The sequence below is a fragment of the Lontra canadensis genome, unplaced genomic scaffold (assembly GCF_010015895.1).
Source record: "Lontra canadensis isolate GAN:19392208 unplaced genomic scaffold, GSC_riverotter_1.0 scaffold9, whole genome shotgun sequence".
NCBI lineage: Eukaryota > Metazoa > Chordata > Mammalia > Carnivora > Mustelidae > Lontra > Lontra canadensis.
In genome coordinates, this window is record NW_022631003.1 from 27,713,739 (window position 1) to 27,729,222 (window position 15,484).

Genomic DNA, 15,484 nt, shown 5'->3' on the forward strand with positions numbered 1-15,484 from the left:
ACACAATTTTTTCAGAGAGGCATCCCTGACCACCTTTCTACCATTGTCAGTTCCCTTCAGGTTCTCTTAGGACCTGTTAGCTCCTTGTACCTTTTTGTAGCACCTATCATGGTTGCAAGTAAATTGATTATGTAGGTAGTTATCAGCTCTGTGTCTCCTGCTGTAATGTAAGCATGGTGAAGACAGGCACACTTTCTCTTATTCGTTGCTGTATCCCTAGTTTCACACACGGTAGAGGCTGAAGTCACTGAATAAATGAAGGAATGTTTGCTTACTTACAAATACTTCCCCTTCCTGTCTCTGTCTTTTCAGGTGTTACTTCCCTTGCAAAACCATCTTAAGCAGGAGTAGTTAGGTGCTCTCTCTTCTCAATTTCTATAATGTCTTGAACATACCCTGTAGCAGCATTGATCATGTTATTTTATAACATTATTTTATAATTTATAATATAAATATTTTATAATATTTTGTAATAGTATATTTTATATTATATATCACATTATTTTATTGGTTTGTGTGTTTGTCTTTTTTACCAGACTGTGAACTTTTTGAAGAGATTATTTCCATATTTGTCTTTTGAATTACCAAGATCTAATGTAATATATGACATAAATATTTATTAAAGGAAAAAGGAGGGAGAGAGGGAATGAAGAGAGGAGAAGGGAAGAGCAAACAGACCTATAATATATCTTTCATTTGTATAATAAGAGAAGGCATAGAAGTCATAACACTATAGGAGATGGAAAAAGGAATTGTAAAAATTCTAGCCAAACCACCCGAAATAGTCCAGAGAGATAATAAGGACATGTAGTCACTCAAGGACGGGGATACACAGCACTGTGAGCTTACTTTCGCTAAAATAATTGGATTACAAGTGGCAGTCAGGTAAACAATGACAACAGTAAATGTTCAGTTGTTTTATTGTAGGAGAGTGGGTTGGAGAGGGGATATTGTTAGTAAAAGACAGTAATAGGGATAAAAAGAGATTGTTGAATACCCTAGTGAACGAATCTTGATTTATGTCTCAGGTTTTCTGAAAAATAAACCTGACAATTCATACAAGAATTCCTACTTTTAAAAATGAAAAGGCAGTAGCATTTTCCAAGTCATGGTTCCCAGATTAGAAATTTAATTCTTACTTTTTTGGATTTTTAGGAAGAGACTTTAAGAATTCTTACATCTGTTATCTGTAGCATAGAAAGTCATTCTTTACTTTGAGCACAACTTTTGGCAAGCTTTTCCTGTAAATGTTTGAATGCATGCTCAAGAAAGCTACAAAACCTTAAGGGAATATTTGGCAGCTGTGCAAAAGCAGTTGAAGCTGTAATTTTGTGGTTTATGATGTCAGGAAAGCCTATCAATTAAATTAAATCTTTATTTTGACTTTGGAGGTCACCACATTTCTGTATTGCCTACTACGTGTAAGAAGAAAACTATAGACTTAACCAAGAGAGGAGCTAAATCTGATCCTACCTACCCCTAGCTGTTGTTTTTGTTTGTTTTCTTGTTCATTTGTTTATTTATTTATTCATTCAACAAATATATATGTGGCATGCACTATCCCAAATAATTATTTGAGCATAGCCTGGAGCAAGAGGGATTCAGATCTTCTTCCTGTAATCTTTATTGGCTACACTAGATGTGTCATAGGAGTTTTTAGTCTTAAATCACCAGAGGATCTCCTCCTGTTATAATGAAAGCAGTTTTAATGTGAAGATATGACTATGAAAAGGTCCTGCCATGGACTTTCCTTACACAGCTATTCCCATGATTAGGAATAACAATTTTCCTCTAACAAATTCAGGTATTTGTGTGTTTTACCTAACTGTGTGTCTTAGTCTATCCAAGTATACATAGTAGTTTAATTCTTTTCAGCATATATAAAAATAATTATATAAAGCTACCTTAGTTATTTCTAGGTCTCATATTCAGTGATATGAAATACAAAGACATTTTCACTAACCTAATAATAGTAACCTTCATGGTTTTTGCTTTTTCTATCTATTATCAGTCACCATTTATGGCCCCAAATAGTATATTGCTCTGTGTTTGGTACTTTTATATGTTTACAGTCATAGCAATATAGCACCAGTCCTTGAGTCATTTACAATCTAGAGATACAAACAAAATAGAGAAACTAGTAATGTATACCAGTTTATAATGTAGCATTTGTATACAGCAGTCCAAGACTTTTGTTTTCATTGCTTCCCCCTTCACTAAAGACTTTCTAGAGGAAAAGTGACATTTTAATGGCATTTATAGGATGGAAACAGTATTTTTTATGGAATGATAAAGGAAGGTTCTTTAAGATAGTATTTATGTGCAAACTTAAAGTAAGGGAGTGTCTCCATTACCTATTGCTATATAGCAAACCACCCTAGTACTTACTGTTTAAGAGGCTTAAAACATGGGCTGTGGGTTAGCAATTTTTTTTTTTTTTTTTTTAATAAAAGGCCAGGTAATAGGGTGCCTGGGTGGCTCAGTGGGGTAAGCCTCTGCCTTTGGCTCAGGTCATGGTCTCAGAGTCCTGGGATTGAGCCCTGCATCAGGCTCTCTGCTCAGCAGGGAGTCTGCTTCTCTCCCTCCCGTCCACCCACCCCCCCATCCCCCGCCTCTCTGCCTACTTGTGATCTCTCTGTCAAATAAATAAAAATAAAATCTTAAAAAAAAAAAAATGATTAAAAAAAAAAAAAAAGGCCAGGTAATAAATAGTAGAGGCATTTTTTAGGCCATACCATTTCTGTCAGTTACTCATTCATATCTGTGGCTGTAGTGCAAAAATAGACACGGACAGTGCTTAAATGGATGAGCACTATTGTGTTCCAATAAAATTTTATTTTACAAAAACAGGTGGCAGATTGGATTTGACCTAAGCACTAAAGTTTTTTGACTCTTTCTTTTTTTAAAAAAATATTGTATTTATTTATTTGAGAGAGAGAGAGAGACTGCACAGGCAGGTAGAGGGAGAACCAAGCTCCCTGCTGAGCAAAGAGCCCGATGTGACGACTTGATCCCAGCATCCTGGGATCAAGGACCTTGATCCCAGGACGCTGGGATCATGACCTGAGCCGAAGGCAGCCACTTAACTGAGTCACCCAGGTGTTCCAAGTTTGTTGACTCTTGATTTAAAACAACAAAACTATTGGGGCGCCTGGGTGGCTCAGTGGGTTAAGCCTCTGCCTTCGGCTCGGGTAATGATCCCAGGGTCCTGGGATCAAGCCCTGCATTGGGCTCTCTGCTCAGCAGGGAGCCTGCTTCCTCCTCTCTCTCTGCCTGCCTCTCTGCCTACTTGTGACCTCTGTCAGATATATAAATAAAATCTTTAAGAAAAAAAAACAAAAAGCTATTAACTTGGCTTACAAATCTGCAATTTGGTTAGGGTTTAGCAAGGTAACCCATCTGCTCTACTGAGTAGCAGTTAAGAGTGGCTCAAAGGGTAAAGACTGGAGTCATCTGAAGATTCACTCACTGATAGGTATATCTCCAGGGCTAGGAACATCATTAGGGAATCCTGTCTCTGTGTGATCTAGAGACCATGTGGTCTCTAGCTTGGTAGCTTCAGGTTAGTTACGTTTCTTACATGTTGGCTCAGAGCTCCCAGTGTCTGTGACCAGAGAGAGAGAGACGGAAGTTGTATTGCCTTTACAGCCTGAAAAGTCACTCATTTGTTACTTGTTACCTTCATTACATTTTACTTGACTAGACCAGGAGTGGACAAACTAGCCCTTAGGCCAAATCCAACTGACTACCTATTTATAAATAAAGTTTTGTTGGAACAAAGTCATGCCCATTCCTTTATGTATTGTCAGTGGCTGCTTTTACACTACAGTGGTAGTGCTGAGTAGCTGTGACTAACATTTTAAGGCCTGCAGAGACTAAAATATTTATTAGCTGGCTTTTTACAGAACAAGTTTTCCAGTCCTGGGTGTAGGCACTTTCAGTGAGCCATCCATGGTCTTAATGCTATTGTATACATTGCTGCTTCAAACATTGGGGTGCACATGCCCCTTTGGATCACTACATTTGTATCTTTGGCGTAAATTCCCAGTAGTGCAATTGCTGGGTCATAGGATAGCTCTATTTTCAACTTTCTGAAGAACCTCCATACTGTTTTCCAGAGTGGCTGCACCAGCTTGCATCCCTACCAACAGTGTAGGATAACCTCCCCCAATCTTGCATTCTGTTCCCACCCACAGAAAACATGTGTCACTTCCTCAGACCTTCATGTTCTGTCTTGTGGGCTTCTGCTGTCCTTACTGGACTGGAAGCTCCATAGGAGCAGGAACATGTCTGTCTGTCTTTCTAACCTGTACCACCATCATAAGGTCTGGCTCATAAAGACACTTAATAAGTGTTTGTTGACAGTTTGAATGACAGGCTTATAACTTTAAGGTGAATTGCATTTTCTTAGTAACATGGGGAGAACAACTAAATTTCACATCAGATTCATTGTTAAGTCTGAACAAGAAAAATAAAATAACTGTGGTAAAATTATTTCTATGCAGAAAGCATATTGCAGTACAAAAATAGAAATATAAAAATTAATAATGATCATTATGTTAGTATAGTTAAATTACAAGGTTTTTTCCTTTAGGATATTTCAGATTTTCTAGAATTTTTTTTATTTCTTTTATTTAAAATGTTTTAAAAAATGAATTCAAATTGCATCTTAAGAATCTTAAAGATAGCATCTTCAGCTCCTCAGGTTATTTTGTTCCCAAATTTGACTGAATCCTGGGTCGTTACCAAGACCTAAAGCATAATACCTACTGGAGCCAATCTAAAATGTCTTTGTTTATATTCTTCTTCAGTAAATCAAAAAATCATTCCATTTTTAAAGTTTCTCTTTCTAAGATCAAGTTTCATATTGTTCAAAATAGTGAAAATGAGGGGGCACTTGGGTGGCTCAGTTGTTAAGCGTCTGCCTTCAGCTCTGTCCTGGGATCGAGCCCTGCATCAGGCTCCCTGCTTGGTGGGAAGCCTGTTTCTTCCTCTTCCCACTCCCGCTGCTTGTGTTCCTCTCTCGCTATCTCTCCCTCTCTGACAAATAAATAAAATCTTCAAAAAAAAAAAAGTGAAAATGATACTCTTGTTTTTTTCTTTTTTTCAATTTATCAAATGAGCCTTCGTGTACTTCCACATTTCTCTGAAATATTAACATCGTTGCTCAAAAAATGGTGCTTATATTTAAGTATTTGTAAGGTGTCTTGGAATATTTTGCCTTCAAGTCATTGATAAAGTCAGGCTCAGAGAAGTCACATGCGGTGCTGAAGGTCAGAGGCTTGAATAAGAGGTTTACTGGGAACAAGTCAAAAATCTTTCCATTCTTAGTCAGACCTCCTGAATGTAATACACAGTAAAGATGGTTCTCCTTGTATATATTTCTTTTAAAAAATAGTTTTATCAGTGTGTCAATGAGGAACTTAAAATGTATTTCTAACTTAAGGCTGCTGCTGATAATATTAAATATGGATAAAACCTCTGTGTCCTTTGGAGTCCTGTTGTTAAAAACAACAAACATTTTTTTCTAGTTTGAAGTTACTTGTGTACTGCATTCTGATCCTTTTCCCCCTTTCCTCCACAGTTGTGCATGCCTAAAGGGCTATCTTTCAGAACTCAGACGGACAATAAAGACCCTCAGTTCCACTCATTTATAATTACCCGGGAAGATGGCTCTCGTACCTATGGTTTTGTTCTGACTTTTTACGAAGAAGTTACCAGTAAGCAGATCTGCACAGCCATGCAGACGCTCTACCAGATGCACAATGCCGAGCATTACAGCAGTGTGTACGCTTCGTCCTCCTGCAGCATGGATTCGCTGGCCAGCAGTATTGATGAGGGAGACACCACTTCCCTTTTAAAACTCCAGCGGTACAACTCTTACGACATCAGCAGAGACACGCTGTATGTTTCAAAAAGTATATGCTTGATCACACCACTGCCTTTCATGCAGGCCTGCAAGAAGTTCCTCATCCAGCTTTATAAAGCAGTAACCTCCCAGCAGCCGCCGCCCTTGCCACTTGAGAGCTACATCCATAACATTCTCTACGAGGTACCCCTTCCACCTCCAGGGAGATCACTGAAATTTTATGGTGTTTATGAACCTGTCATCTGCCAGAGACCTGGACCCAGTGAACTCCCCCTTTCTGATTACCCTCTTCGAGAGGCCTTCGAGCTTCTGGGATTGGAGAACCTGGTGCAGGTGTTTACCTGTGTTCTTTTAGAGATGCAGATCCTTCTTTACTCACAAGGTAGGTCTTTCCTGGATTTTAAGTCTCCCCCAGAGAAGTGCATATGAATCCCAACTATTGCATTTCCATGGGGTATATTACTAGAACCAAATAATTAATGGTCAGAGGTCTTCTGTTTTGTGTAAAAGGAACACCTGTTTTAGGTGGGACCAGAGGCTAAGATATTACTTCTCTTTGAGGTGTCAGTGGCTGTGAAGAAAAACAGGAAAGCATACAAAAGCCTGAATCTGGCTGACTTGAGTATATTTATTTTTTAATGAAAATAGGCCCTTTTTTCCAGGTAGTACATAATCATAATAAAAGAAACATACTTGTTTTCATAATGGAAGTGAGAGAATGATGTTAGTACCAAGAACATGTAGCTGTCTTATTTTTTGCAGATGAGTAAAGGTTTCCACCAAAACTCAGTTGACGTTGGAAAGGCATAAATGAAATTGTTGACTCTGAAGCTTCCTAAGGCAATCAATTTTGGACCTTTGCCTGTGGGAGATATCACTAGTTGTGGCTCTCTTGAGTCTAACAGTTCTAGTAGAGTTATGTGGGGTCTTTTTGTTTTATTTTGCTTTTATTCCCAAAAGGAAGTTATCTTTGTGATGTTTTTCATTCAACGTTCTCCCAGCACATACTTAAGAAACTTAACAGAATTTGGGTTTTATTTGATGAATGCATTTATGATGGCTAATGTTGAGCTTAAACTTAGAGCACTGGCTCCAACCTGAACATGATTTTGCAGAAAAAATAGAGATGCTCTGTCTTAACGGATAGCGAGTTGAAGGAAAATATAAAATGGTTGCTGCACATCAATGGGTTCTTTGAAAAATGTGGCACAAATATTTGGGTTAGCTTTTTGCTAACTTGTATTTAGGCTAGCAGAATTGTGCAGTCTCCTGATGGCTGCCATCAAGCTTATTTTACCACTTCCCTTTTTTTCTTTTTTGTTTTAAATTAGAAGTGAGGCTGAGCCAAGTAGGCTATATTTGTACTTCCCCATCTTGTGTGTATGTTGACACTATTTGTGTGTTGACAGCCCTTCACGAGGTTGTATTTTCTTCAGTTTATCCTACGAAATGTTCTTTGATAATGTGTTCTGATGTCTCTATTTTTGTTGTCAGGAAGTTCTCCAATGACCAATTGAAATTCTCTCTTCCTCTTGCTCTTACTCTCTTAGGGTTTATCATTACCTGCAGGTCACTCGTTTGTATTTAAAACGTGTAACTTAGTAATTCTCTCTTCCTTTCTATTTCTTTCTTTCTTGCTTTTTTTCCTGAAAACAGCGAACAGGGTAGGGGGTTAGAGAGTTACTGGAAGGGGACAGGGCGTGGAACTAGATACCCTCAGGTGTATTAACCTATGAGAAAAAATAATTTCAGTCCTAGATTAACAAAGGATCTTTAAGTCATTTGGTTCAGTTTTAGCTCTGCCTAGAGAAGCAGTTTGGACCAGAAAGAATATTGGTTTTTAAGTCATAACAATCCTAGATTCAGATCTCTGTCGCATTACTAACTATAACCATAAGCAAGTTATGTAATCTTCCTGAGTGTCAGTTAATTAATCTTTATGGGGATAACAGGATTTTTTCCTTCTCTCTCACTGATTTATTGTGAAGGTTAACTAAGAAAACTACAGACTACTTTGGGTATAATTGGCACTAAATGATAGCTGATTTATTATAATTATTATTCATTTTATTAGTCCTACACAATCCTCTATAAATTATGTATATTTTAAGTTGCATGGGTCCACCATATTACTGCGTTTAAAGTATAGCTTTGTTAGATTAAATAATCAAGGCATCTGTTACAGGGTTGAGAGCCTAATAAATGTTCTTTTATACTGAATGTTAGGGCTTTTTTTTTCTTAGCAAAAAAACCCCTTTCATTGTCACACTTTCTCTTTTGAAAAGCACTGTATGTCTCACTGCATGTGGTCTGTCCTGAGCTCTCATCTTTCTGCTGTTTGATTAGCTTATCCCAGGCGGTTCATGGAAGCTGTTGAAAAGTTATAGTTGATTAATATCTGCCAGTTTAATTCAATTTCAAATGAAGAAGCATGAACATATTTTTGTACTAAATGAGGTGTTTTTTTTGGGGTTTTGTGGGATTTTTTGGTAATTTGGTTTTATCCTGAGAACAACAAATGAATCCTGAAGTTATAAAACACTCTCTCTCTCTCTCTCTCTGTGCGTGCGCGCGCGCACACACACACACACACACACACACACATTTACACACAAATTTTAAGTGTCCTACAAAAGAAAGCTTCATATGGTAATTTTATAACCATTCACTGAAATCACTCTGTGTTAGGAATTGGCTATGCTTCTCTCTTCAACAATGAGTTACTGCTCTTATCTATATTTTATTAAAAGGAAGTTGAGGGGCACCTGGGTGGCTCAGTGGGTTAAAGCCTCTGCCTTTGGCTCGGGTCATGATCTCAGGGTTCTGGGATCGAGCCCCACATTGGGCTCTCTGCTCGGCGGGGAGCCTGCTTCCTCGTCTCTCTCTGCCTACTTGTGATCTCTATCAAATAAATAAATAAAATCTTTTTTTAAAAAAAGGAAGTTGAGGCTCAGGGAAGCCAAATAACCTTCCTGAGATCACATAGGTATTAGGTAGTGTTGTAGAGTTAAGAATGGGGCTTGGATCTATCTTTCTCCAGAGCACTTAATCGCCATGTTAACTGTATTGGGCACTGCACTTCACCTTTCCTTATCTGTCTCAATATTTATTTTTAAATTATTAACTCACTCTACCAATCTGTTACAAAGAGATCATGCTAAATAACTATAGAGTATAAAATGAAAGCTCTGTATAAATGCAGATTTTAATACTGGCAATGTCTTTCCCATTAGAGAAAAAAGTTTCATTTAAATGAATGAAATAAGAGTCATTATGTTGATTTGTATCTGGTGCCCTCCTTCATTCTTACCATGTTAAGGGGGTTTTAATAACACCCAATACTCCTGTTCTTATACACTAATACAGCTATGCCATAAAATTTAAAAACATTATAAGTGCTAAACAATTACCGTGAAAACCCAAAGTGAATCAGAATAGAAGGGTTTTAGTGATGAAAACCGCCCTTCTAGACTGATTTGAAATTCTGGTCCATAGCCCATTTAAACAGATTCAATCTGCTATTTAGAGAGTGAGTATATCACACTCACGTTGTGGTGGTAACTAGCTAGAAATTTTAAGTAGAGAATGCACCCAGGAGATAGAGGCTCTTTTCCAGGACCCCAAATCAGAAAAGATCACTTTCTTCTGCACCCTGGAAGAACATGGAACAGGATGGGGGAAGTTTAGAGTATGATCCTCTTTTCAAAGGAATAGTGACAGAATAAAAGGGGAACTTAAATATGAGTGACTAACTTTTTTTTTTTAAAGATTTTATTTATTTATTTGAGAGAGAGAGAGAGAGAGAGATCACAAGTAGGCAGAGAGTCAGACAGAGAGAGAGAGAGAAGCAGGCTCCCCGCCGAGCAAAGAGCCCGACGCAGGGCTCGATCCCAGGACACTGGGATCATGACCCAAGCCGAAGGCAGCGGCTCAATCCACTGAGCCACCCAGGCGCCCCATGAATGACTAATTTTTGATACCAATAATTAAAGTCTCAAGAACAATTTTGGGACCTTGCTTACCTTCTTTGACTCCACAGCTCACACTGGACTGCCATGTCAGCCTGTGTGCCTTCACAGTGCCCCTCTCCCCTCCTTTCTTCCCTTCCCTCTAGTAAGTTGTGCATCAGTTAACCTTGTCAGAAAGTAGAAGCCACTTAAAGCTTTCTTGAAAAGGTTGGGAGTCTCCTAATCATAGATTGCTGCTTGTGCTCAACTGAACACCATAGCTTGTTGGTTATAGGGGTTTTAAATCATAAAAGCTAACTTGGGTATTTTGATGGAAGAAAGTGGGTTCCCATGACCTATACCTAAAAGCAGTAGAATTTAACTAACTTTGGCCAGTGTCTTTATATTAGCTTTATTTTGGGATAAATAGAATTTTAATATTAGGACTTTTTCTTATTGATGTTTTGTTTCATATTCAAGAAATTAATCCTTTGTCAGTTACATGTGTAACACATATCTTCATCTAATTTGTGGCTAATTTTAGTGATCTTTGATGAATTAAGATACTCTTAATATTCATGAATTTGTGGGGCGACTGGGTGGCTCATTGGGTTAAAGCCTCTGCCTTCGGCTGAGGTCATGATCTCAGGTGCTGGGATCGAGCCCCTGCATCGGGCTCTCTGCTCAGCAGGGAGCCTGCTTCCTCCTCTCTCTCTGCCTGCTTGTGATCTCTCTCTCTCTCTCTCTCTCTCTCTCTGTCAAATAAGTAAATAAATAAATAAAATCTTAAAAAAAATTCATGAATTTGAATTCATCGGTCTTTTAACTTACAACTTAACTTTCTGTTTCAGAAATTCTCTATTCAGAGATCATAAAAATAGACATTTTTTTCTTAATGTTTTAAAGTTATATTTAGCATTTAAGGCCTTAGTCTTAAGAAATTGATTTTTTTAAATCTATTTTTCCTTGTTGTAAGGAAGAGATCAAATTTAATATTTTAGAAATATCTCCAACTAGTTATCCTAGTCATTGGATAGACCTCTTTCTTCTTCTTCTGAGCAGGAGTATCATTAATGTCATATAGAAGTTCGTGTGTGTGAGGGTGTATTTCTGGTGCACTTCAGTTTATTCTGCCAGTCTTTTTGTCCCTCTACTAAATTACTGTAGCTTTAAAGTAAGTCTTGGCATCTGGTAGGATGGTTCCCTCATTACCTTATTTTTTTACCCAAGAAATAGACTATTTTATTCAATATACATTTTTCACATATCTGTATGGACAATACAAAATAATGACATCATTTTAGCACTTAGCTGAAAGAGAGCCTTCAGAATCATTAATCCTTCAAAGCCATACCATCATAAGAACTTTATAACATAGATAATGCTGTGCTACAGATAATAACCACTACCTTCTTTTTATTGGAATTGTGTCAAATCTAATATGAGGACAATGACATATTTAAAATATTGACTTTTCCCTTCCATGAAAATGCTGTATCTCTCTGTTTCTAAGGGTCTTATTTAATGTCTCTCAGTAAAGTTTTACAATAGTAGATAATTACAAATAATGACAGTTTTGTTTCTTCTATTCCACTGTTTCTCACCTTTATTTCTTTTTCTTGCCTTACTATACTAGGCTCTCCAGTACAATATAGAAGAGAATTTATAGTAGCAGGCATCCTTGTCTTTTTCCTGATTTTAAAAAGAACACATTTATTTGTTTGTTTGTTTGTTTGTTTGTTTATATTTTGTTTATTGAGAGACAGTGCATAGGGGGAAGGGGCAGAGGAAGAGGGGAAAAAGAACCTCAAGCAGGCTCCACGTCCCGCACAAGCATGAGGTGAGGGGTTGGCCTTATTCTCACAACCCAGAGATTATGACCTGAGCAGAAACCAAGAGGTGGATGTGTAACCAACCTAGGTGCCGCTGAAGAGAACACTTAATGCTTTACTATAAAGTATAACATTTTCTGTAGTGTTTTTGGTAACTACCTTATACTAGGTTAAAGAAGTTTTTTGGTTTTTTTTTTAAGACTTTTTTAGGGTGCCTGGATGGCTCAGTGAGTTAAGCCTATGCCTTCGGCTCAGGTCATGATGTCAGGATCCTGGGATTGAGCCCCGCATCGGGCTCTCTGCTCAGCGGGGAGCCTGCTTCCCCCTCTCTCTCTGCCTGCCTCTCTGTCTACTTGTGATCTCTGTCTGTCAAATAAATAAATTTTTAAAAAAATTTTAATTTATTTTAAATAATTAGAGGGGGTTAGCCAAGAGAACTTGGCCCTTTTGTCAATCTTTAGATTTTTTTTTAGATCTGTTTATTTATTTTAGTGATAGTGAGCACTTGCGTGCAAATGGGGGAGGGCAGAGGAAGAGAGAGAGAACACCTACAAGTAGACTCCCTGGCTGAGCACAGAACCTCACGGGCCTTAATCCCAGGACCCCGGAGATCATGACCCTAGCCACAGCCAAGAGTCGGACTCTGAACTGACTGAGCCACCCAGGTGCCCTTGTTGATCTTTGTCTGCCGACTGTTGCCCTAGATGATTGCAGGTCTGGTTTCTCATTATAATCTTTGTCTTTCCCACATTTTAAATTTCTCCAAACAGGAGTAAATAGACCCAACTTCTTTGGCATCTTTTAATGTAAGGGTACCAACAAGGGGTTCCTTTGGTCTATCTAGCCTTAGAGAGTGTTGTTATTACGACTTTGTTTCAGCCCCATCAATGTCTGTATTACTCATCCCATTTTTTAGTAACCATCTAAAGATTTACACCCTGCTAGAATGAGTCACTTGACACTCATTTTCCTTTTCCTCTTTGTTTCACTCCTATCAATATTTGCTTTATTCACCCTATTTCTTAATAACTTACAAGATTTCCACCCTGCTGGGAAAAGTCCCTTGACTCCCCCCTGCCACTCCACGTATTCTTGTTAATTTAATACTTTTATTAGCACCTTTAGGATTCATGAGGAGCAAATTCATTCAAGATTGCAAATTTGAGAAGGCTTCTCTGATTTTGTGGCAGTAAGGTTACATGAGGTATTTATGCAGAAGGGGCCCCCAGAATTTACCATGACCTGGGTAATGGGCATATTCAGTGGGTGAGTATCCCAGTTATTATAAAGCCAGTCCTACAAAGCTTGCATATGAAGCCTATTAACTGCTTCATCTAGGATGTTCCACTTGGTATTTAAGAGGGAGTCAGGCAGTCCCCTTTCCTCAGGATAAACAGACTTTACAAAAATTTTTATCTAGTCCACCAGACTATCTGTTCCTTCAGGAGTAACCTGCTATGTGTGTGGATCATGGATAGCTACCTGTGATCCTCTCATAGTTAGCTGTGGGTGTTAAATCAACCCAAACATGCTCTTCTACCTGCAGTGTTTCAAAACAAAGATACCATTCCTGAATTACTCTCTCAATCCATTTTAAAAAGGGTTCTTTAAGAAGTTGATACTGATCTACAAAATGAGATAACTCCTTCACATTATACCTCCTGGTTTCAATAGCTTCTTAGTTTTGCCCCACTTTGCAGTATAAACTTGAGTGACCAAAAGTCTCTTAGAAATGCTATTTGTTGGCCTCACATAATTTTTCCCTTTTGGGACAGCCTTACGACTACTTAGCAGAAGTTCAGCTTGGTATAATGTCAAGTGTGACCCAGCACTCTCTTAATTTTATTTTTGTTATTATAGATAACAGTAATGAAGGGATTGTATATTACATTTTTTTTCTTACTGGTTTGCATTTCCTCAGGAATCTCATGAACCAGTTTCCCAGGAGTTGGATTCATCTCTAAATTCCATTGGTAACTCTTGCCTTCCGTAACTTACCTCAGCTGCTGTTCCATAACTTTGGTGACCATTAGGCCACCTAGGAATCAGTTTTTCTCATCCCCCACACTTCCATCCTTTCTCTTCCCAAATCACATATTTCTGTGAATCTGGGTCTTTCTAGTGAATCCTACATTTTCTGAAACCGAATGATAGGTGTTTCCTGACACTAAACAAGAGCTTCTTTGTTTTCTACCACCAGTAAGTCCCGCAGCAACTGAGTACGCAACAATTCCGTTCAATTGTGATACTAATTACCTGGAGTTAACACCAGACTCCACAGATTTAGGGGTTTGGTCTTCACTTCTGGCGCTAGCTACAAGTGGGGTGTCCAGGCAACCCTCATTGCTGCCTAGACAACTCCACATTCAGGAGTTTACACAATCCACCACTCAGACTCAGTAACTTGCTTAGAAGAACTCACAGAACTCTGGAAAGCATTTTCCTTACTGTCACTGGTTTATTATAAAACCTAAAACTCAGGAAGAGATTTGTAGGAAATGCCCTGGGGGTGGGGGAGGGTGCTACAGAGTTTTCATGCTGCTCTTGGGACACAACACCTCAGTGTATCTTTCCAACCTAGAAGAAGCTCCTCTGTCTCTTCTTGAATCAATTTATTTAATTTTTTTTCTTGAATCAATTTTTGTTCATTTATATTTTCTCTAGGAACAAGTTTCTAAAACTTTCAGCCTGTTTGCCTAAAACTTTCAACTTATTGCCTAAGGTCTTAATATTTCCTTTTCTTCATAGTCTCTGCTTTATCTGTAGTTTTGTCTCCCTTTTTATTCTGAATACTGTTTATTTGTGCCCTTTCTCTTTTCTCCTTGCTTATTTTTACCTGAAGTATGTTGATTATGTTACTCTTTTTAAAGAACTTTTACCCTTGTTAATATTCATGAAGAATATTTAGATAAAGATGTAATAAATACATCTTTTTTTGTTTAGTTTCTAGTTCCATTATTATTCTTTTCTTTCTACTGTTTCCTTTGGACTTAATTTTTTTTTTTTTTAAGATTTTTTTTTTTTTTAATCTGACAGTGATCACAAGTAGGCAGAGACAGGCAGGGGGTGGAAACAGGCTCCCCGGTGTGCAGAGAGCCTGATGTGGGGCTCCATCCCGGGACCTCAAGATTGTGACCTGGGCCGAAGGCAGAGGCTTAACCCACTGAGCTACCCAGGCACCCCCTGGATTATTTAAAGTAATCTTCCTTTTACCCCTCTCCCTAGATATTAACATTTGAGTCTTTGAGCGTTTGGATCTTGTGTTGGCTACATCCCACAAGTCTTAGTGTCTAGTGTTTTGATTATTTAATTCTAAGAATTTTTTAATTTTTTTATTTTGACCATTTGTCTGGCTTTCCTTCCTTTTTTGCCTTTTTTTTTGAAATAACTGAAATGCCTTTTTTTCTCATTGCAGGTTTTTTTCTGTGTTATCAGCTCTGTTTCCCTTTCTTAATGGTAAATTTTGGAATTTTAACATAAACACTTAGTCTTATGTCAGTGAGAATCTTTAAAATATTAATACTGTGCGGTGCATGGGTGGCTCAGTCATTAAGCATTGCCCTTCAGCTCAGGTCATGATCCCAGGCTCCTGGGATTGATCCCTGCATTGGGTTCCCTGCTCAGTGGGAAGCCTGCTTTTCCCTCTCCCACTTCCCCTGCTTATATTCCCTCTCTTGCTGTGTCTCTCTGTCAAATAAATAAAATCTTTAAAAATACATATTAATATTGTAAAATGCTTTAATAGCAGTCATCCCCCCCATCATAGCTTATTTGATAGTTATTTGGAATTTTGTTAATCCTTCATATAGGACATTTTTAATTTATACACTTGATTT

The 15,484-nt window shown here is 38.0% G+C and overlaps 1 protein-coding gene across 4 annotated transcripts in view; it reads left to right on the forward strand.

Moving 5' to 3' along the window:
* The window catches only part of DENND5B (DENN domain containing 5B), a 195,499-nt gene that overhangs the window by 87,950 nt on the left and 92,065 nt on the right, over positions 1 to 15,484 (forward strand). For all 4 annotated transcript variants that reach the window (XM_032855132.1, XM_032855133.1, XM_032855134.1 and 1 more), the window contains one exon: positions 5,585 to 6,251. In XM_032855132.1, coding sequence (XP_032711023.1) covers positions 5,585 to 6,251 — 667 coding nt within the window. The remainder of the gene's footprint in view (positions 1 to 5,584; positions 6,252 to 15,484) is intronic.